At 38.8% G+C, this 23,013-nt stretch overlaps 1 protein-coding gene across 2 annotated transcripts in view; it reads right to left on the reverse strand.

The window, feature by feature from the left end:
* LOC131061613 (adenylylsulfatase HINT3) overlaps positions 1–23,013 on the reverse strand; it is a 117,647-nt gene that overhangs the window by 76,444 nt on the left and 18,190 nt on the right. For both annotated transcript variants that reach the window (XM_057995386.2, XM_057995385.2), the window contains exon 2: positions 7,507–7,562. In XM_057995386.2, the coding sequence (XP_057851369.1) occupies positions 7,507–7,562 (56 nt within the window). The remainder of the gene's footprint in view (positions 1–7,506; positions 7,563–23,013) is intronic.

Below are 23,013 nucleotides of genomic sequence, written 5' to 3' on the forward strand. Positions count from 1 at the left end.
ATGCAGTCTTGTATTGGTCTGATTCTTGGGCCAAGATCTAATTGTAGCCTGAATACCCATCCAAGAATGAAAATCTTTCTGAGCCACTGACCTTTTGTAGAATCTGCTCCATAGAGGGAAGGGGACAATGATCCTTGAGGGAGGCTCTATTGAGATCCCTAAAGTCTACACATAGCCTGATTTCCCCATTCCTCTTCCTTACAGGGACAAGGTTGGCCACCCAAGAGGAGTGCTTGATAGGGAAGATGATACTGGCTTCTATGAGCTTGGTCAACTCCTTCCTCATTAGTGGCTCAATCTTGGGGTTTATTGGCCTTCGCTTTTGTCTAACTGACTTTGCATCCGTGTTTAGCTCTATGGTATGTTGTGCTAAGCTAGGGTCAAAACCCTTCAAATCTTCATAGGTCCAAGCAACTATGTCATCGTATTTTTGACAAAGCTCAACAAAGGCCTCTTGTTCGGTGGAGGAACACACCTTGCCCAAGTTTAAGGACCTACCTTCGGCGACAGCAATTGGCTTGTAATCACCCCTCTTTGCAGCCAAGTTCACCTTCTTCTTCAACTGATCATCCGAGTTGAAAATGCCTTCCAAGGTAACTAGACCTTTAGGCAACTTGTTGGAGTTGAGCTGCATAATTTGATCTCCATATTGGTCTTGCAACTTAGGCTGATTTTTAACAGAAAACTTTGCTTCATTTTGCAAGAAGTTGACGATCTGTTGATCGCTTTCAAACACTTGCCAGTTTACTTGATTGTCTGGGACAGCAGGCCTCACAACAAGCTTGATGTGTTGCTCCTTCTCACTTGCAACATGTGTTGGTATGTCGAATTGAGCACCAACCGCTACAAGCCTATCAACATGCTTGTTCTGACTTCTAGGAATGCTTTGAATATTGAAGACCTTGAATCCTTCAATCAAATCCCAAACCATTGTATGATTTGAGTAGGTTGTTCTTTGCTACACTTTGGGCTCGGATGTGTTTAACAACCAACTCACTATCTCCAAATACTTGCAAAGATCTGATCTTTCTGCTTTGTGCAAGTTGGAGACCTTGGATCAAGGCTTCATACTCAACGACATTGTTGGTACAACCAAACTGAAGCCTAAAAGAGAAGAAGTATTTCTCCTGCTCAGGAGAAACAAGCATCACACCGGCACCTACACCATTCTTGTTTCTTGAACCATCAAAAAACATGTTCCATAACCCCTCTGAGTCTCCTTGTGTCTTGATGAGGTTAGGGATAGGAGTATCCTCTTCATGGATACAATAGGTGCTAAGCCTAGTCTCTTCATTCTCAGCTAATGGATCAAACTGAAAAGCATTGGCCCCATTCGTCCAGCAAGCAATCAGGAACTTTTTGCAAAAGAGTGGTAGGCTCACGGACAGTACACTCCTCCCCCTCTTCATGTAAAGTGCAACTCATGTTTATAGGGCAAGGGGTGTAGGGTTCTATGTGGTTTTGGGCAATGGATTCTGCCCTTATGGTGACCTTGGTACCATACCTTGTTCGAAATAGCATATGGGACCAATCAGAAGACAGGTAGCCACCTATCTTGGCTGTGAAGTCACTAGACAGGCAGATGGCAAAGATGGCAAAGAAGGCAGGAGGTCGATGATTGATATGTCTTGCAAGACAGTGCAACCAGGGCATGCATGCAAGGTTAACTTCAAATTTTTCACCATCCCTACTGTCTAAATAGAAGTGCCATCTAATTGGACCACCCCTTTGGTCACAGGTTCGTATTCTATGCCAAGAAGATCAGCTACCTTCTTGGGCATGACTGAGCTACTAGCTCCTGAATCTATCATGCAGTTGTGAACCAAATTGTCTCCTATAATTAAGAAGAGATAGAAAGGGGGAGGCTTGCTGATTTTTCTTGAATCTTCTTCCTCCTTGGGTTGCACCAAGCTGGTGGAGACTGCCTTTCTGTTGACTGTTGCCTCATCTCCTGACTGATTGACATCCTTCAGTGCCTCTTTAAGCAAATCCCTTTGAGATGGGATTGAAAGGGCCTCCCACATAGTTACGTTGAGGTCAGCCTTCTTCATTTGATCAACTATGTTGAAAGGAACACCAGCTGACTTTAGAGGCCCCTTTGAGGCTAAAAGGTCTGCCTTTGCTCTTTGGACGACTTGGGCCTCCTCCTGCTTCTTGTTCCCTTGCATGGTACTTTGGCTTGTATCATTGATGACTACCTTGGGTGTTGGAGCTTGGGTTGATGTTGAAGGTGAGGCAGCCTCCATGGCTCTCTTCTTTGACCTTGCATACTACAGCATGGACTCACCATTTGTTTGGTTCAAACCACAAAATTCTGCCTCCTGCCAATTGACGAAGGTAGAATCTCCTTGTAAGTGGGCCTCAGTGCCAACACTAGGCTGATTTGGGTCATATTGTTGGCTAGAAGTGGTCGGCTCATCTTGCACTACTAAAGTTCGGACAAACCCTCCATTTTAGCATGCACCTTGGTTGTGTGGCTGATTGCATGGTTGACACCAATCTTGCTCTTAGGCGAGGTTATTTTGCATTGGAACTATCGCCTTTGAGTTGCTTGCGGTTGTGGGGTTCACGCTATTCAACGGCTTGGCATTGCTCCATTAGTTTTGCCCTTGAAAGGATGGCCTATTTTGCTGATAATTCTGACCTTGTGCTTGGTAAGGTCTTCTAACCTGGGTTTGTTGTCTTTTTAGTGCCACCAATTCATTGCCAAAGTTTTGCAGTAGAGCCTTGACCTCATGGAGCTCATTGGAGGATGTAGAGGGTGTGGATGATTGCCCTGCAGGAGCCATTGGGATAGGAGGCAAGGTGGGTTGTTGAGTAGGAGCTTCTGGGAAGAGGGGCATTGGAGGCCTTGGAGCTATCTTCCCAACCCAAATCAAACATTTTTCTGCTCTTATGCCTATATCATATGCACCAGGTAGAGAGGCTCCACCCATTGATTGTACCATGACAACTATATCGTTGTTGCGAGCTCTAAGATAATACAAGAAGGCATGATTTGGAGATGGCTTCACTAGAGCAGGAATTCTATTCCATGTCTTATAGAATCTGAAATTGAAATCTCCCATGACTCGTGGGGTGCCCTCTTGATCATAGTCAATTGCTCCACAAGTGATAGGTGATCACTTTTGTCTTCGAAACGGTTGCACAACCTCTCCCCCAATTCATCCCAATTGTGAATGGAGCTAGACGGCAACCCTCTATACCACTACAAAGTTTTGCCTTTCAAAGATGTGGCTAAGAGTCTAACAGCAACATCATCCTGAGTGATATTATGGACGGAGCAGATGTTTGCAATGTCTTGAATGTGCTCAATGGGTGTAGTAGTTGTTTCACCAGTGAAGTATGGTATACTCTTCAACGCAGCCACTCATATGTCATTCCATTGAGTCAAAATAAGGGGACTACCCCCATTGAAGGTAACAAAAACCTGATTTCTTGCCATGTGAAACAATGGTCTATTGATATGAGTGGTGGGAGCCCTTGATAGTAATGGTCTTGTAAATGGAGGGGTAGAATGAGACCTGGGAGATGGAATGTTTACAACCCTGACCTCCCTAACTGGAGATAATGAAGGTCTACCTCTCTGCCTTCTAGGACTACAGATGGGAGCTCTATGAATTGGAAACTGCCTCTAGAAGACACTCTTGTATGAATTTTGGGCATGAAATCCGCAACCGACCTCGAAAGTTCGGAGGTCTGGAGTTGCGGAGTATGACCACTTCGGCACCTCGAAACCTCGGGGTTCTAGAGTGAGGAAGTGCGGGAGTTCGGAACCTGGGGACTCCAAAGTTGCAAGGTTGAGAGAACTCAGGAGCTCGGAGCTCCGGGGGTCCGAAATTCAGCGACTAGTAACGAAAAGCTCAAAGTTTTGGGGTTCAGCAAGTAAGCAAACTCACAAAGCGCTTGAAGATGATTCCCTCTAAAGGCTGAGATACTAAGAATAGCACTGAATCCTTAGTATGTGAATCGAATGAAGTCCCACCGAGCATGCCAAAAACTGTTATCACAAAAGCTTGCACCCTTGCTGAGCTATCAACTCAGCAACCTTGTGAAACATGGAAACAACCCCGAAGTGTGGGACCTTACGCAAGGGGGTTGAATCTCCGGAGAAGGTCGGCTTCCTTCTCAATCCAGGTGCAGGTGTTGAACCAACTCAACACTTCAAAACTAACTCCTAAGCCTATCCTAACAAAGTGCAGAGGTAAAGGGAAGAGAGAATGCTTGAAATAAAAGGAGGTGATGCACCAAGAAGAGATTGTTCCTCTCCCTACTGAAATGGCACAAGGAATCAACTAAAATACCCAAGAGATGCACAACTTCAGTGGCATGAGTGACCCAAAAGCATGTATGGAGGTTAAGTGTCAAGAGGGGAGAAGGATTCTAACAAGTAACTTCGAAAGGCTAAGGAAAGAACCTCGGAACCTCGAGGTTACGGAGTTCTGGGATAGAGTTCCAGAGGAACTAGAGAGAGAAGGCAAAGGGGGAAGGAACTTCAGAACCTCGGGGTTCCGGAGTCCCAAAGAGAAGAAGGGGAAGCAAGGAAAAGAACTTCGGAACCTCAAGGTTCCAGAGTTCTGAAAAGAAGGAAGAAAGGCTAGGAGGGAACTCCGGAACCTCGAGGTTTCAGAGTTTCGGGGAAGGCAAGGGAAGGGAACTTCGGAACCTCCAGGTTTCAGAGTTCCGGGGAACTGCACAAAGGAACTTTGGAACCTCAAGGTTCCGAGAAAGGGGAGAAGAAAAGAAGGAACTTCGGAACCTCAGAATTTCGGAGAGAAGACCAAAAAAAAATAGGAACGAAGGAGAGGAACTTCGCAAGCTCGAGGTTCCGTAGTTTCACGAAAAGAGGCAGCAAAGGAAGGAACTTTGGAACCTCGAGGTTCCGGAGTTCCGAAAGAAGGAAATAGGAGAGGCCAAGGGAAGAACTTGGGAACCTCGGGGTTCCAGAGTTCCGGGAAAGGAAGAAAAGGCCAAGGGAGGAACTTCCTCCGGACAAGGCAACACTTCACACTTCATATTGCTTTTCTCCTTGATCAACTGGGGCAGCGCTGGTCCATGGAACATATCTCTTATCAGTTCTCACTATTGGACCAAGGGTGTCATAAAATGACAACAGAAAACACTGTTGATGACTTGACATGTTTATAACAAAGGCCCAAATTGCTGAATTAACTACCCATACAAAAAACACCTGGAAATTGGGTATATTGATGGTTAGATATATAGAGACATAAAAAGCTTAGTAAAATTCTCAATGAATGTACAAAACGGGGATCATTGTATAAGCACAACTTGCATATCTAGAACTGTGAATAATTTCAGTAAATTTCATTTTGTAACAATACATCAGACTTCACAGACTAAATGGCAAGTGAAATATTTGTACCATGACAATTCCATTTATAGCATCAAAGATTTGTTTCATTAGTCCAATTGATGAGAAAATGTAAATGCTATTATAAGCACACAACAATGTTGTGGATGTGCTTGTTAATGGGCTAAACTGGGTTCATCCATCTTGCAATGAGAAAAGAGTGGTTGAGTGGATTAAACCTGAGGGATGGATTAAAATAAACTTTGACAGGGCATCCAAAGGTAATCCAGGACCATCAGGGGCCAAATGTGTAGCTCAAGATTGGTCGGGAAACATTCTGGCATGAGTGCTCAGAAGCTCGAAGATGGGACCAATAACAAAGCCAAAGTGAAAGTTGCTTTGCTTGCCATAAACATGGTTAGAAAATTATCAGTCTCAAAGATTCACTTGGAGGGTGATTCACAAATTACTACTAATGCAATAATCAAAGATGAAATGCAAGTGTTGAAATTATATAAATTAATTAAATAATTGGACAAAAACCAAATTCCTTTCAAAATTTCAAAATCACGCATACATTGAGAGAGTGAAATGAAGTGTCGGATGCTTTGTCTAAGTGGGCATTCGTATTTAAGACTGGCAAGGATGAGATTTGAGAAGATTTGAGAGAGGTGAATTTCAAGGACGGAGAGGTACAGAAGAAATATTATGGGAAGACAATCCATTGAATGTGATGGTACTCCTGAGACAGTTGATTCATGTGGGAGAGGTTTTATGGAGGTGGAAAGATGGCATTCTCACCACAATTTGGAAAGCAACAGTTGCGAAGGACCGAGAGATAAGTGTGCAGAATGGAAGCCAATTTCTCTCTGCAAACAAGGAAGCAAATGCTTGCGTTTGGGGGGGAAACTACTGAGGATAGATTGAATAATATTTTCAAGATTGAGAACCCGAAGTTTCTTCAGGTGGTGAAAATGATGTTGGGTGAGGAGTATTTGGCAGCGGAATACAAATATAGGATGAACATTGATGTGGCTTCAATGTTTTTGGCATGGTGCTTAGAATTGGGCAGTAAGAACGGAGCTTATTGGCTCGTGAAAGAGTGTATCAAAGGAGTGTATCAAAGAGTGGCTCATGAATGGTGCTAGGGAGTCAGCGCATTCATTGCAATTGCCAAACCTGGAGAGGGTTTTGTGGTGCCCAAAGGAGATTGGCTCCATGTCACTGAATTCACTCCTCCATTGGGTCCCTTCTTGATTTGGGGTACATCATGTGATAAGGAAGATCATTGGGCAAAGGCACTAATTGGGTGTAATTTATTAAAAGAATACCTATGAGACAAGGAAGCAGAGGTGAGGGCTGGTGGCACTAAGGGGAAGTCAACAGGGAGGAAGCGACTGCAGTTCAACAAGAAAGACTACTGGAGCACACAGCCACAGACAAAGAAGAAAAAAAAAGAAACTTAGTATATTTTTGTTTATAAGTAGTGGTAGAATCTGTAAATTATGTTTAAACGAATGTGGACATGGGTTGGATGTAAATGACGTATATATTAGGTGAATAGTAGTGTCATGGTCTGTGGTAGCAAAGGAAATTTTGTACTGTGGATGGTAGAATTTTTTTGTAGATGGATTGTTGGTGGCTAGACAAAATTGAAAACATTATTGTATATTTTTTGAAAAGTAATACAAAACAAACCTCTTACCAATCAAAAAAAAAAACGTTGCTGTGGATGTAATCCCCATTCTCTAAAAATATGAATCAGTATGACACTATCTTAATAAGCAAGTAATTACTTATTACATTAGAATTGTGGAAACGAACAAGAAAATCCATCAAATTATTAGTTCAAATACTTCTTGAACTTCACAGTGTATATTATTCTGTACATTGTATTGTTCAATGGGAACTTAAAATTACCTTGTATGTTTCTTGGAATTCCTAGATAATTTAAAGAGCTGTTCAGTGAGTATTTAAAATTACCTTGTAAGTTCCTTTAAATTCCCAGAAAATATAAAGGCTACAGTGGAGGATGACTGGAAATATAAATATTCATGCATCAAACAGAAGTTTCATTTCTAAAGAGCTTTGCAGGTTAGGTTTTGTATTTTAATCACAAGAGACAAATATTATTTAATTCTAAAATTGCAACATGTACCTCTACGTTACAAGAGTTATAATTACAGCCATACCCGTGGCTCAGGGGGTTGATGTCCAGAATACAAAGACATGTTTCGTCTTCATATAACTGCAAAGCCATCAGAAAGATTAAATCTCATAATCAATGAAAAACCATCAAAAAATAGGTACCGGAAAAAAAAATGGCTAAAACAACCAAAGTTTATTGAGTTGAAGTTGAACTTATACAAAACATTATGTTCAAGATATGAATTCAGAATCTTGATAAAGGCTTAAAGATATAAATATGTCCATGATTTTAGACAATATTAAGATTCCATTTGCAGCAAGGCAGCCAGAAAAGAGATCTTACCAAAACTTACACTTCAATAAATATTATGAAATATTTTTCCTTTCCTAGTAAGTAATATCACAAAAATGTCTAAGAAAAACTTTTATGAAAACAGATATTAAATGTTTAGAATGTCTAATGATTGAAGTTGGAGGATCCAAAGGATCAACAGAAGGTAGAATTGTAACAATTGGAATATTACCATAGTCTTGGAAACAAAGGAAACCCAACAGGTAGCAGATTATTGTTGACAGGAACACGTATTATTATTTAAACCAAATGAATAGAATTTCACATATATGTCATAAGGATTATCTTAATAAGCAATATATTTCTAGAAGTTTGAAGTTCAGGTAGCAGATCATTGTTCACGGCAATTTGTGCTATTATGAATTGTCCAAGTCAGATGCCAAAACCAGGAATAAACTGCAGTTAATTGCTGCCCAACACCAAATGTGCTGAGTCAACTGAGCTACTTTTCTTTTTGAGGAAGACAGGATTTTGATTGAAAAATCCACAATTGCAATTTTTTGGTGGTAATTTTGGAAAACTGCCTCCATTCACTTATAAGAACTGGTTTTTTTCACTTTTGCTTCATTTTTACAGGTTAAACGACAGAATGAATATTTCCAAAAGCACAAGCGAACTATAGAATTTGGAAATCTGGGATTCAAAGGATTGTTGGTATCAATCAATTAAGGACACCCTCGAGCAAGTCATTTCTGTTGTTTTTAGATTTCCAAGATCCTTCTAACCTTCAGACTACCACATGGAAGAGGTAAGGCCCATAAGCACTTCTTTTTTATTTGGTTCAAAATAAGAGTGTTTTAACATTTGTGTTAGTGTTAGGGTTTAAACTTAAAGTTTAAAAGTAACAAAATTTAACTTTAAAGTTTAAACCCTAATGTTTATGGTTTAATGTTACCGTAAAAACCTACTAATATGGGTTTAAACTTCGAACTTTTCGTTTAAACATGAACCCCTATCCCTAATCCATGTTTTTAATAATCTTAAGTCCTAACCCTAAACTAATTTTTTTATTTACTTAAGTTTCAAGTGTTTTTTAAGTTTAAAATCTTACCAAGTTACCCTAAACAATTTTTTAAGTTTAAAGTTAGGATCAGCATATTTTTGAACTTTTTCTTAACCACTCCTAAGTCCGAACTCTAAGCTAATTTTTTTCGTTCAGGGTTAAAGCTAGGGGTATTTTTTCAATTGTTAGACATTGGTTAGAGTTAGTGCTAAGGACTTTTTAAATTTTTATTGACCCTACTAATATTACGGTTAGGAATTTTTTATGTTTATTTTTGCAAACCCTAAACCTAAACAAATATTTTTAGATTAGGGTTAAGAGTAGGATATTTTTCAACTAACCCTAATGCTCCTCTGTTTTTGCTTTAGTTTAACTCATAATGCAACAAGAAAGGAATTTTTCATGGACTTGTTGCAACTTTGTGCCTAATCAGCCCAAGCTAAAATGCAATATCTATGGGAATGAAAATGGTGAGAGGGAATTTCAATGACATTTGACAAAGTCACTAGCACATGATGTGAAGACTTGTAAAAATGTCCCAATCACATAACCCACCAAGCCTTATTGTCTCTTAAGGTCTTTTTGAAAAACAAAGTTGAAAAGGCAAGGACTACTTTTGAATAGTCCACAAGGTCATCTAATGATTGTGGGGTTGGAAGAAAATTTTGGGCATGAAAAAACTTCCACAACAATCTCATGTTAATATTTCTACAACTTGCTTTTTCAAAAGGCCTAATACTAATGGGGCAACATAGGCACTACTTTTATGCCCTATGCAATAGATCCCAACCATCTTTGGAGAGAATGGAATAGACATGTTCATGCACAAGTTAGAAAGTATTGGAACTTTGGTGTGCTATTCACCTAAAATGAGTTCCTAACAAAGCACCTAGTGAGAAAAGTTGGTGAACTTGTTCTTAGTTCATGTTCAAGTCATTTTATTGTAGACTAATAAAAACTAAAGAGTTAGATGTGGTCAGTTGTGGTAAGTTGCAATGAGTTACAAATGTTGTAGTTTAACATGGTGACTATCCAAGTCTAGTGTTCCTGTGGTTGCAACTGCAAGTTATTTAGAGAAATTTGTAATGTCACATTTCTAACCATGTCCAATTGAAGGTAGTATTAACCAATTGCCTGTCTGTAGTGGTGCAAGGTATGAAAAATGGGAAATAACAATATAACATTTAATTGTTGTAACTACCAAACCCTAAAATTTATAAGCCTAGAAGTTGTCTTTCAATTTCCTAAATTAACAGGGAAAAAAAATCAAGTGTCAACAGATCTTGATTTTTTCTTAGTTAGCAAGTTTGTGAACTCCACAAAAGTGCTATAAGGTTTGCGAGTTCGCCAGTTCATTGAAAGTGTGACAAGGTTTGCAGGTTTGCCAATTCGCTGAAAGTGCAAAAGTGCAAAAGTGCAACAAGGCTTGCAAGCTCACCAGTTTGATGAAAATGTGACAAGGCTTGCAAGTTTGTCAATTTGTTAGAAGCAAAGATTAGAAAATCGCCAAAAAACGCCAAACTCGGCGAGTCCGAGTCTAAGACATGCTCGTCAAGTCTCTAGAGCTCGGACTCGGGCTCGGTCGAGTCTGGCGAGCAAACTCGGCGAGTCTCGAGCCTCAAACTCAGTCGGCGTCTAGCAAAAAAGAAAGACAAAAAAAAACATTTTTACTAGATTTTTCAAGTCCATTTTTTTTGTTTAGTTATCTCTAACCCCTAAAAGTGACCTTCATTTCATTCACTTGCAAAAATAGGAGTAAAGTGAGTTGGGAAGAAAAACAAGGGTGCATAGAAGAAAAACCAGCAAGGAGGAAGCTCAAGTTTTCTTCAATTTATCACTTTGGGGCTGCATTGTGTTTGGATTTGGTGCATCAAGAGTTGGATAGCAAGAGTTTGCAGCTCATTTCAAGCTTGTTGTAAGAGGTAAGATTGGTTTTTTGAAGATTTTTTTGTTTCTTGTATGCAAAAATTCCATTTTCTATTGATTTATTTTTAAAGTTTTACATTTTCTTCCTAAATCTTTTGCATGTTTGTAACTTTGTATGTAGCATGTAGTATGTAGTTGTACCATGTAGGGTTGTATGCAGGGTTTGTAAATTTATTTATTTTTAAAGTAGGGTTTGACAAACCCTAATTTTTTTTTAAAAAAAATTTACAAACCCTACCTTAGTTTTTTTAATGTATGTATTAATTTCATTTTGTATTTGCAATGTTTTATTGCAGCAAACTTCACTTTATTATTTGCCTCAACTTCAAGTTTCACAAAACTATCCTACAATGTCTACTTCAGCTTCTAGACCCCCCATTAGAAAGGACCCTGCTTGGAAATATCATGAGGATTTTCTAGGGCAAAGAAAGGGGCAAACAAAATGTACATTTTGCAAAACAATATTCTATGGAGGTATATATAGACTAAAATACCATATTTCTGGTGTGCGTGGACATGATGCTGAACCATGCCTAAAAGCACTTCCTGAGGCCGTACGTGATTGTTATGTAATGGTTGAGGAAATTGAAAGGAAAAAGAAACAAAAGGAGGATCGAGCGGCCATTGGGAGAGAGGCAACTTTAAGAAGAGGGACATAGTTAAGTTGTGTTGGAGGCCCATCTTCCTTACCTTCATATCGTCCCACTCAGTTTGCTACTGCTGGTGCTTCCGCTTCTACTTCTGTAAGTGGCAGTGCCACCGCCACTTCTCATGCTCCTAGCACTAGTAGTTGTAGTGGGAGTGTTAGCATTGGACCTAGGATTCATAAATCTAGGTTGGATACCTTCTTTGTGCCTCGCACTACTCCTGGGTCCCAACAGTCGCTTGAGGGCATTGGTTGGGACAAGGAGGTCCATGATGCCGCTAAAATGGCAGTTGGCAGGTTTTGGACCTACAGCAGTATTCCATTCTTTATAGCCATGTGAATGTTTTATAACTTTTATGTTTGATTGTTTTAATTTTTATAATTAGCTTATCTCATTGAATTTTTATACTTACCTTATCTCATTGAATTTATTTGTGACAAGTCTCCTTATTGGCAAGAAATGGTTGATGCCCTTACCATATGCAGGTCGGGGTTCAAAGCCCCAACTGAGAGTGATTTGAGGGGACCCATTTTGTCTCAATTGGTGAATGATGTGAAGAAGGATTTAGATGAACAACGCTAGATATGGAGCACTAAAGGTTGCACCATCATGACTGATGGTTGGACGGATAGAAGAAATAGAACTCTCCTTAATTTTCTTGTTTCTTCCGCAGGTGATTGATTAATTTTAGTTTCATATAGTCTTTAATTTTTTATTTTTTATCTAATGGTTTATTGAATGATCATTAACCTAGCTTTATTTTTTTATTTCAGGGGGCACTGTTTTCATCAAGTCCATTGATGCCTCCGCCCATTGCAAGAATGCCACCTACCAATGTGAGCAAATAGAGGAGGTGATTGATGAGGTGGGTGAGGAGAACGTGGTACACGTGGTGACTGACAATGCAGCAAATTATGTTGTTGCGGGTAAACTTTTGATTACAAACTAATTTTGTTTGCAAATTAATTACTATTTTGTAATTTGTACCTCCATTAATTACAATTTAAAATGCAACAAATTATGTTGCTGCAGGTAGACTATTGATGGAGAGGCACCCATCTATAGTTTGGACTCCATGTGCTGCCCATTGCATTGACCTCATGTTGGAGGATATTGGGAAACTCCCATGGGTCAAGATATGTGTAGAAAGGGCAATAAATGTGTGCAAATTTGTATATAATCATTCATGGGTGTTGGCTCTTATGAGACAATATACAAAGCAGGATGAGTTGCATCATCCAAGAATCACAAGATTTGCCACAAAATTCATCACATTGCAGTCCATGCTTAGCTCTAAGTCGGCCTTGAGACGTATGATTGTTGGTGAGGAGTGGTCTTCCTCATCCTATGCTGCCACCCCTGCAGGGAAAGATATGGCAGACTGCATTTTTTATGAGCGAGACTTTTGGGTCCCTTGTGATGAGATAGAGAAGGTAAAGTTTTTATAAATTCTACAATTTAACTTTGTGTTTTATAAATTATTATATGTATTCTCTTATTTGCTCATTTTTCTGAATTACACAATATTTTCAATTTTGTAGTTTGTTAAGCCCTTGGTGGTTTTGTTGCGAGTTGCGGATGGAGAAAAGCTCGAATGACACTGATTGGATCAACCAGGCAGATATAGAGGTTGAGGTTGTAGCCATGGCAGAGGAGCAGAGAGCACAAGCAAAGACAAGAGATACTGAGAGTGACACAATTGTTCCTGATGTTGGTGAGCATGGCATGGTGTCACAGGGAGCGACTATGGTTGCTGAATCATCCAGGACCTACCTTAAACGCCTTCGCAGGGGGCCAGGGCGAGAGGGTGCACGCTCCTCTGAGCCATAGGCTTGTAGTTGTATTTACCTTTGGTATTTGTGTGGAACATTTGATGACGATCATATGATGACATGGATTTTTTATTCCATGAGTTTTGTAATATTGTATACATTTGACAATATTTATATATTTATGTTTGTTATTTCCTTCAGCTACAATTTGCATTTATGCTTATGTGATTGATGTATACTTGTGTATGTAATCAAATGAGCCAGGTTTGATGATGTTATTGTGTCTTTAAGGTGTATTCAATAAAGGGTGCATGAAACAAGTTTTAAATCTTTAAAAATCTCTAAATTTCTTGAGTTTTTCACTTTCCCGAGTCCGGCCAAGTCTGACTCCGAGTCCCGAGTCCGAGTCCAAGTCCGATTCGGCCTTGCCGAGTCCGAGTCCCGTTTCTTTGGTTAGAAGTGAAAAAGTGCAACAAGGTTCACAATTTTGCTAGTTAGTTGAAAGTGTGAAAGTATGACAAGTTTCACAAGTTCACCAATTCACCAAAAGTCTGAGAGAGTTCAAAAGAAGTTGAATGTTCCATGAAAAAAGTCTAAGAGTTTCTAAGTTCATGAACTGACAAAAAATGCGACAAGTTAGTTAAGGGCCAAAACTCCAACCTGCGTAATAAAGGCAAATTTAAATTTTATGCAAAAAAGTGGGGACCCAAAGTACTTGCATGCCACAACCAATAACATCTATTGTACATGTCACCTGTTCTTTGAACACCAACTACTGTGGTTAGTGAATCATCGATTACCTATGAGATCTAAGCCATTTTCTTGGGCAAAATTCATTACCAATTGTAGATTCCTATGATTTAAAGAGCGAATGTGTTCATTGTAGGAAAAAAAAATTCACAAAAAACTCTTGTCAAAATTGTTAAGAGTGCTTGTGTTCGAGCAATCTAAATTGAAGACAAAAACCCTTAGGCTGTCTAGAGATCGGAGGACAAAAACCTTTTGGTTTCACGAATCAGAGAATGGCCCTTTCGTTCCGTTTGGAAATCTAATCCAGAGGTTGTGAATGAGCTTTCACAATTGTGTATCTCAACTTCATCAAGTTTGCACAAATTGCTATCTGTTGTGGATTTAAGTAGTGTCCTTTCCATTTGTTGTTGATGTTGTGGCAGCTATTTTTTGCTATTGTAGCAGAACATTTTGGAAATGAGAAAAAAATCAAGATTTTATCTTCCTTTTGTTGGCCCCCCATTTGTTAAGATTAGGTTCTCAATGTTGTGTGAAGTTTGAAGAAAATTTATGTTTTAAAAATATTCAAATTTTCAAAATTATTCATGTGGTCATTATAGCAGTATTAGAGCATAGATCTTGCCAACCTGCAGGGTATTTTAATGATTGATAATTCCCAATGGCAGAGAAATTGAATATCTCAAACAGGAGCAAACAAAATTATAGATTGAAGGATCAAACAAAAAAGGGTTTTAAATGCAAAAAAGGTTATGGCTGACAGAACAAAATAGAAAAAGAAAGTGACAACAGGAAAAGGAGTTATTTTAGAGGATTTTATTAAATCTCCATCTAAGCCAAATCTGAAAGAAAAAGGGAGTCAAATGAATTAATAAGAAAATTGATGGAATGATTAAAAATAGGAAATCTTCAAGAATGGGAAAACCCATCAATGAGTAGTAGAACAGCAGTTAACTCCGTATTAAAATCTTCAAAATCCATATTTTTATCAGAAGAACAAAAGATTGTAGCGGCATCCAATACTTCCAATGAAGAATCATATATAGAAGAAATTGCTAAATGGTATGAAAAATACATAAACCAATCTTAAGATTTAAGGCAGCCCTATCATTTGAAAAATTTGTAGAAATAACAAGGAAAGCTTTGTTGGTGTGCTCAGTTGTTAATCCCAAATCCCTAAAGCTAAATATCCTTCCAAATGCCATGAGTGTTAAATTTGGAAAGAAGACTGCACACTCATGATCAAATTCGAGAATTTGAGAACCATTTGTTGAGGTGGATAAGACCTCCTTCGCCTCTAGTGAGGTGGGTCTCCCTAAGATACTGCAGTTGAATGATATTACAAAACATGAATAGTTTCCTTCACACAAACCATGCCCACTGCACAGTGTACCCCTAATTTAGTTGTCACAATGTACCTATATGCTGGTTTGATTCAGAAAGGTCAAGCACCTCTACTTAAACAATGGAACACTTGCCACAAGGAGTGTTTCAAGATATGGATATTACAACCCCTATTGTTGTTATACACTCTAACACATGGAAGCTAGAAGAAGAACACAACTGAAAATGATAATTATGTTTAGTTTGTTTTAAATGTGTTGATTTGATGGAGTGAAGAGCAAATAATAGACTTATGCCTGTATCCAGTTGGGTATAGAATCTGGAACTTATTCAAAACATGTAGCCGCTGAAACCACATAGCATACCTTGATGAAAATATATCCAAACTATATCTATCCAAATGCACACATAAACCTAGTTCTACAAATGCAACTGAACAAATAATAGAAATTGCAAAACTTTAAAACAGTCTACTTCACAATCCAGAAATAAACTTGTATGTTGCCTTAATTGTCTTGAGAAGATACATAACAAAATCTTTGAAATGATTTTATGGTCTTCTGGCTAACCAACCAGTCGAGAACACATCAAAAAATACACAAGATACTCTTAGAGACACTCCAACAATATCAAATCCACAATTATATTCATTCCTCAAGGTTACAAAGAGTCTGTTATACATTTTGAACAAACCCACGTCAATACAATATCATAAATACAATACCTAGAACTATGAATTGAAACCCTGGGCTTACTATGATATTCTTCTAAGTTGCCGATTCTGGTACAAGTACAGATTCAGGTATGCAGGTATAGCAAAAAATAAAAAACATATTTTACTAAACATTACTAAATATATAAAAATAAATTTAAATAAACTTTATATCAATTGCTCTATCATTTTGTAAACTTTAAAGTTTAAACAATATTTCCTGCAATTTCATAAATAAATATTTCCTTGGCTTAGCCTTTGCGTGTGGAGCCAAGTGTTATATCAATCATTGCTTAAATTTTATTATACAAATTAAATATATCTAGCGATTTCATAAACTTTATATGTTATCGATTTTGGGCATTTTCGTAAACAATGATTTCCAGCAATTAGAAGGCAATCTCCTTGTGTCCAGTACCCTATACGAACGAACCCATGGCCAAACCAGGCTCAAACCCAGACCTGTCTCAAACCCAACCCCACACCCAAAGGCTAACGCATGATTTCAGTATCACAGATATTCTTTTATTTCTGGTTTTGTAACTGACCTTATTCTCTATTTCCCCGTCCTTTTGCAAATGAATGTTTTTTTCCTTAAGATTTGCCACCAGCCAGCAAGGGCATCAAATTTGCATTTGGTCTAAACATCTTCTAATTTGTACTTTGCAATGGTTACCCATACCCTTCAGGTGTTTCTTTTCCTTGAATCACACCTAGAATCATGCTCTAAACATGCCTAAATGTACCCTAAAGGCATGGAAAAAAGCTTCCTTGAGATCTGCTCGTGCCATCTCTAATAATAGTGATTAAAGTCGTAGTATTTGAAAGTACATGCACCATCAAGCTTAGTAACTTAAATTGCACTTAACCCAGATTTTTAAATTGCCAATCGCATCAACAGAATTGCATGGTTATGTTCAGTTTCAGTTGAAATTTCAGAACTATGTGCACTTATTCAGTTCCACAACTTAATGAAATGTTAATTAATTACTTTGATTTTGTAATTAAAAACTCAAGAAGGAAACAAAATACTGCAAACAATAAGAGAAAACCGAAGAGACGATGGCAGGTTTGATAATGGAGTTCACCCATATGTTCGGGCTACATCTCAAGGTCTGCTTCTCAATGTGGAACCACTTTTATTAATGATGCCAAGCTTAAAATTGCCTTATTACATCAAAAATGCTTCAAACCTGCAATAAAAAAGCTTCACACAGTCTCCCCTCAACACTTAGGAATCTTCCCATATTTTCCCTTTTCCTTAGGTTGGAGAATTAGGCTTCAAAAGCCTTAAATTTCCCAATTACACTGGAAAAAAATACAATTTAAAATTGACATTGTGCATACATATTTTCAGTCTTCATGCCATGCCCTAATGGCAAAGTATTTTGGGTTAATATAGATTGAACCCGACCCCCTCATTCCCCGGTCTTATGCATTATCCAAATAACAAAACTTAAATCGTTCGTTAAATATGCCAAATAGCGCTCATTGAGCATTGGTTGGGCGCAATTGTCGCATATGGGTGGTTGGCGGTTCAAACTGCCTGACCCCCCCTTTTCCCTCTTCTCCACTATTTACATAATAAAACAAATATTGTTTGCCATATTTAGCAAAGATTGTGCATGTCATAATGGCTAAGAGTAATCACAGGCGCATGGGAGGTTGATGGTTCAAACCGTCAGCCCACCTACTTGCCTTACACAAGCATTTGATAAAATTTAAATAGGATTTCGCATATATATGTTCCGAAAAGCCCGCGTAGCCTATCGGTAGTGTCTAAGATTAGGATGGGGGAGGTCAAGCATTCGAACCTCCCCTTCAAACTTTTAACAAACAACCACTGGGAGGATGCCGCTGTGGTGCCACGTGGCACAATATTATTCGCCCATTTAGTGACATGTGTCACGCTTCAATTGGACCACATCAACACCCAATACACAGTCAACCTGCCACATCACTATTCTCGCCAGCCATACTACCACATCAATGCCACGCGTCAACACGAGTCTGCCACATGGCATGTCTATACAGCAACATGATCATGCTAACATCAGCATCTGTACCTGGTCAACCTTTTCTGCGCAACTTTGACTGGCCATAGCTTTCCCATACGGACTCTAATTGACACCGGATCATATCGGCGAGCTCTACGCAATGGCAATGGTTTCGTTGGATTCCAAGACAATGAATTTTTGAGGTCTTCTGGATCGTCCTAGATCACCCTAACTAGTCGACAGGTGAACCATTAGCCTATTCAGTCGAGTTTGTATACACTAATGAGTTAGAGAATAGGGAATTATGGAGGCAATCTTTCTAGTTTTGGGCAAGTTTCAAGTACTTACTATTTTTAATAAGTCAGGTCGGGTCATCGACAGTGCCTATGATCAGTATTGCTATTTTTAGAAGTGTCAATGGAAGCATTCGAAATCAGCATTCCTAAATTTTATGTGGTCCAAGACTTTATTTTTAAAATATCTTAAGGAGTTAAATTAAATTAAAATATTTAACTTATGTTATTTAAAAAATATAAAGTTAAGTTATTGAGAGTCTCAATAAACATAAAGTTGTTTTAAAAAGGGGGACTCCTAGAAGTTGGCGCCCAACCAAGGGAGGCATAAGGAGTTATTAATAAATTAAAAATAGAATGTTTCTCTTCTTTTCTTGGGCATGAAATTGTGGTTTTGAAAGTGGCGCCCTTTTTAAAGTGAATTGGTGCTTTTTGGAGATTCGTTCTAGCATGCATGTTTTGGAGTTTTGGCTGTACGTTCTCTGGAGGCTTTCTTCTTGGTTGGTGAGGACGAAATCCCTTACTGATGACATCTTCTACGCTATTGAAAGATACAGTCTAGGAGATTTGATGGTTTTTTCATACAAGAAACACACAAGGACTTATCAAAGTATGTGATTTCTTCAATATTAGGACTTGTTGCAAATTTGTTGGAATTGTTTGAGCAGATTTAGGACGGTTTGAATAAGTGAAGGAAAGTTTTGGCATTTTATGGCAGGCTACACACATTACTATGCTGGTCATACCATCCAAATCTGACATGCAATTATTCCCTTAGCTGGCGTGAGACTTCTTGGTCTAAGCGTTGGGTATTGGGTTGTCATTTCAGGCTTGTTTGTGCCAGTTAGGGGCAGCAAACATTCCTCCATCCTTTCCTTGACACTTGGCACTCAAATTTGGAAATTTGCAGGACTGATATCATTACAGCAGTGGGTTCAGTACAACTTTTTCTGGGTATCTTTGATATAGGTATGTAGGGTTGTTTTACCGTTACAAACTTGGTTGCTGTTATATTGATGAAAAAACTATTATTTTGCCCAGCATATAAATCTGGAAATTTCTGCTACTATTTTGCATGGCATTTACACTATTTTAAAATTTATAATTGCTACAATTTATTATTGTTATATGCTGAATCATCAAACATTACAAACAAACAAAAAAACCCTCCTACATCTTCCATCTGGTTTGAAAGATCACAAAAAAAAATAACGTAGTATTTTAATTAAAAAAACAAAAAGGCAGCATATTACAATGGTATCAAAGTACAGCTTGTCTTGCCATCCAATGGCTTAATGTGAATCTATGAGCATTAGTGACAGAGAAAGAAGATATCAGGAAAGACAAAGGAAAAGAAATATTGAAATTTGGGACATTGGCCTTCACACCTAGAGGAACAACACTCAAGTAACCACTTTGAACATTCAGCAAATTCATGAAACATGGATGGAAGAGGTGAAGGTAATAGATAACCAGAACCCGATCAAACAACACTTCTTTTGGATGCTTTACTCAGAAGCCAACACCAAACCAATCAGCACCTTGCTCAAATGGAAAATGCAATTACTAAATTGGGAATTCACAATAGGGAATAGTCAAGATGGAGGTTAGAGAGGTGGATTGGAGCAGTGTGTAGCAGCAAATCAGCACTATAAAGCAGCTATGGCTAGACACTTATGTCTATTTTTCCACCCAGAGTGAAGCCTCTAGCAGCGAATGAACTTACATTGGCTGAACTACACGAGGAGCTTCGATAGGATCGGATTGGTGCCAGACCAGATTTTCAGCGTGATATATCTTACATGATTATATTGATCTGAGGATGAGACATATGCCTAACAAAGGGGATAGGGAACAACATAATGACTTGCACAGAAAGGTTGCGAAACTTAGCCTACCCTATTTTGATGATCCAGTGAGACTTCAGCGAGAGCATGGATCCAAAAAGTGGACCTTATTTCAATCTTGACCCTATGTCTAAAGAAGAGTATAAAATATGTTGCTTTGCACTTAGACAAGATTGCTCACGAGTGGTGGCATCATGGTGTGCTCACCATAAGACATTCATAGATCACATCCTATGCAAAGTTCACTGAGAGGTTAATTGAGAGATTTGACAAGGATCCAGAGCTACATTTCAAGGAATTAGCATATTTGAGACAATGGGGTTCAGTAGATGCATATGTTGCTGATTTTCAGCGATTACCAATCTTGGTAACGGATATTTCTGAAAGGAGACTCATTATGATTTTTATAGATGGGTTACTTGAACCTTTGAAAAGATAGATTAATCCATTCAATCCACCTACCCTACAAGCAGCAATTAAAAAGGCTAGAGATATGGAGACTACCACTTCAAGGAGCAAATTTCAGTCCAAGGGTTTCCCCAAAAAGGACAAAGACAAAAAATATTTTCAAAAAAAAATCACATCAGCCACGAAATGATTCAAACAGGTTGGACAACGAACAGTTGAATGATCTCAGGAGGAAAAAGTTGTGTTTTCATTGTAGGGAACCATGGGATCCTTCACATAAATGCAACATGAAATCAAAAGCAAAACAATTAAAGTATTTTTCTGCTGACGAATCTGCATCAGAAAAATCAGATTAGTCATCTGATTTGAAGAATGGTGAAGAAAACACTTTAGAAGAAGAGTCCAAGGATGATAGGACCCTTGCCCAACTCTCTAGTGCCCAGAAGGCGATTAGTTTCATGGAGAAAGGTGTTATACAGGTGCAGCAAGTAGCTGCTTTGATTGATACAGGAGCATCACATAATTTCATTAATGAAAGGTTATTGGCTAGAAGAGGACTGCAAATAGAAGTGCATAACGGGTTTAAGATAAAATTCCTTGTACTCACAAAATTTCAAATTTGATTATACAATTAGGAGATAATCAGCTGCAAGATGACTTTTATGTGGTAGATATATGAAAGGCAATGATATTTACTTGGCATGGTTTGTATGATGTCACTTGTGGAGTTCTCTTCCAACTTACAAAAGTTGGAAATTAAGTTTAAACATCAAGGGAGAAAGGTGGTACTCAAAGGACTTTCAAATGGTGGACAAAGAGTAGTGTCACTCAAGAGGATGATGTTGAGACATGGACCAGCTAGGACTCGAAACTAGGACCTTCCAAATGCTTTTGGAGTGCTCTACCACTGAGCTATTGGCCCCTCTTGGACCAGTCCATCGTCAGTCCGGGTGTGGCTTATTTCCAACACCAACACCCCCCCTTAAGCCACACCTCTCGTGTGCTTGGGGCTCCTAGCCCGAACCTGGCTCTAATACCATGTTGAGACATGGACCGGCTAGGACTCGAACCTAGGACGTTCCAAATGCTGCTGGAGTGCTCTACTACTGAGCTACTGGCCCCTCTTGGACCAATCCATCATCGGTCCAGGTGTGGCTTATTTCCAACACCAACAGATGAAAACGTTGATTAGACATGATCAGGTTAGGTGTGTAGCAAAGTGTCTTATTATGCCCAAGGTTCCAAAATTTCAAATCAACAAACGAACAATTACAATCCAGATATTCAGCTAATGCTATCTAAGCATAGCAAGGTGTTTGGGAGTATTCCCCTAGAGTTCCATCTGAGAAGGGTATGGAGCATGTCATTGAGTTAGAAGAGGGAGCTAAACTTGTGATTCCAACTCCTTATCGACATCCTATGAGGCACAAAGAGGAAATTGAAAAGGCAATTAAGGACTTACTTGAAATGGGACAAATAAGACCCAGCAAGAGTCCCTCGGCATTAGCAGTAGTCCTAGTTAAAAAGAAGGATGGTACAATGTGGATGTGTTTTGATTTTGGGGCCTTAAATAGAGAAAAATCAAAAACAAGTACCCAATCCCCAGGATAGATGAGTTGATTAAATAGTTACATGGAGCTCAATATTTTTCTAAGATAGATTTGAGATTAGGATACCACCAAATTCAGATGAGATGGGAGGGCATAGAGAAAACTGCCTTCGGGTGCCATTTTGGACATTTCGAGTTTCTGGTAATGCTCTTTGGTTTGATGAATGCCCTAGCCACTTTTCAGGGTTGCATGAATCAGGTGTTCAAGAAGCAGTTGAGGAAATTTATTTTGATATTTTTCCATGACATCTTGATTTTCAAAACAACTTGGGAGGAACACATGTAGCATCTTGAGGAGGTATTGAGCATCCTGGAGAATGAGTCTCTTTCTGCTGAGTCAAAGTATGATTTCGAGATGACAAAGCTTCTTTATCTTATTAGTGTAAAGGGAGTGAGAGTAGATCCTGAGAAGATTAAGGCTATTATGGAATGGCCTACTTCTACCAATCTAACACAACTTAAAGGCTTCTTTGGTCTTTGTGGGTTCTATAGGAGGTTTGTTAAGGGGTTTCTTAGGTAGTTGCAACGCTTACCAACTTGACTAAGAAGGGAGCAATTGTGTGGTCCAATTCAACATATAAGTGTTTTGAGCACTTCAAACAGGTGATGTCCACGTCCTGTATAAGCCATACCAGACTTCTCCAAACCTTTCAAGTTGGAGTGTGATGCTTGAGGTGAAGAGATAGAGGCAACGTTGATGCAAGATAAACACCCCATCGCATTCAAGAGTAGGAAGTTGAGAGATGTGGAGAGAAGCCACTCAATTTATGATAGAGAGATGCTGGCCATCATGCAACCCTTGGCCAAATTCAGACCATACTTGGTTTAGGTGTAATTTTATCATCAAAACATACCATAATAGTATTAAATACTTCATGAATCGGAAGGACATCA

Source organism: Cryptomeria japonica, chromosome 4 (genome assembly GCF_030272615.1).
Source record: "Cryptomeria japonica chromosome 4, Sugi_1.0, whole genome shotgun sequence".
Lineage (NCBI taxonomy): Eukaryota > Viridiplantae > Streptophyta > Pinopsida > Cupressales > Cupressaceae > Cryptomeria > Cryptomeria japonica.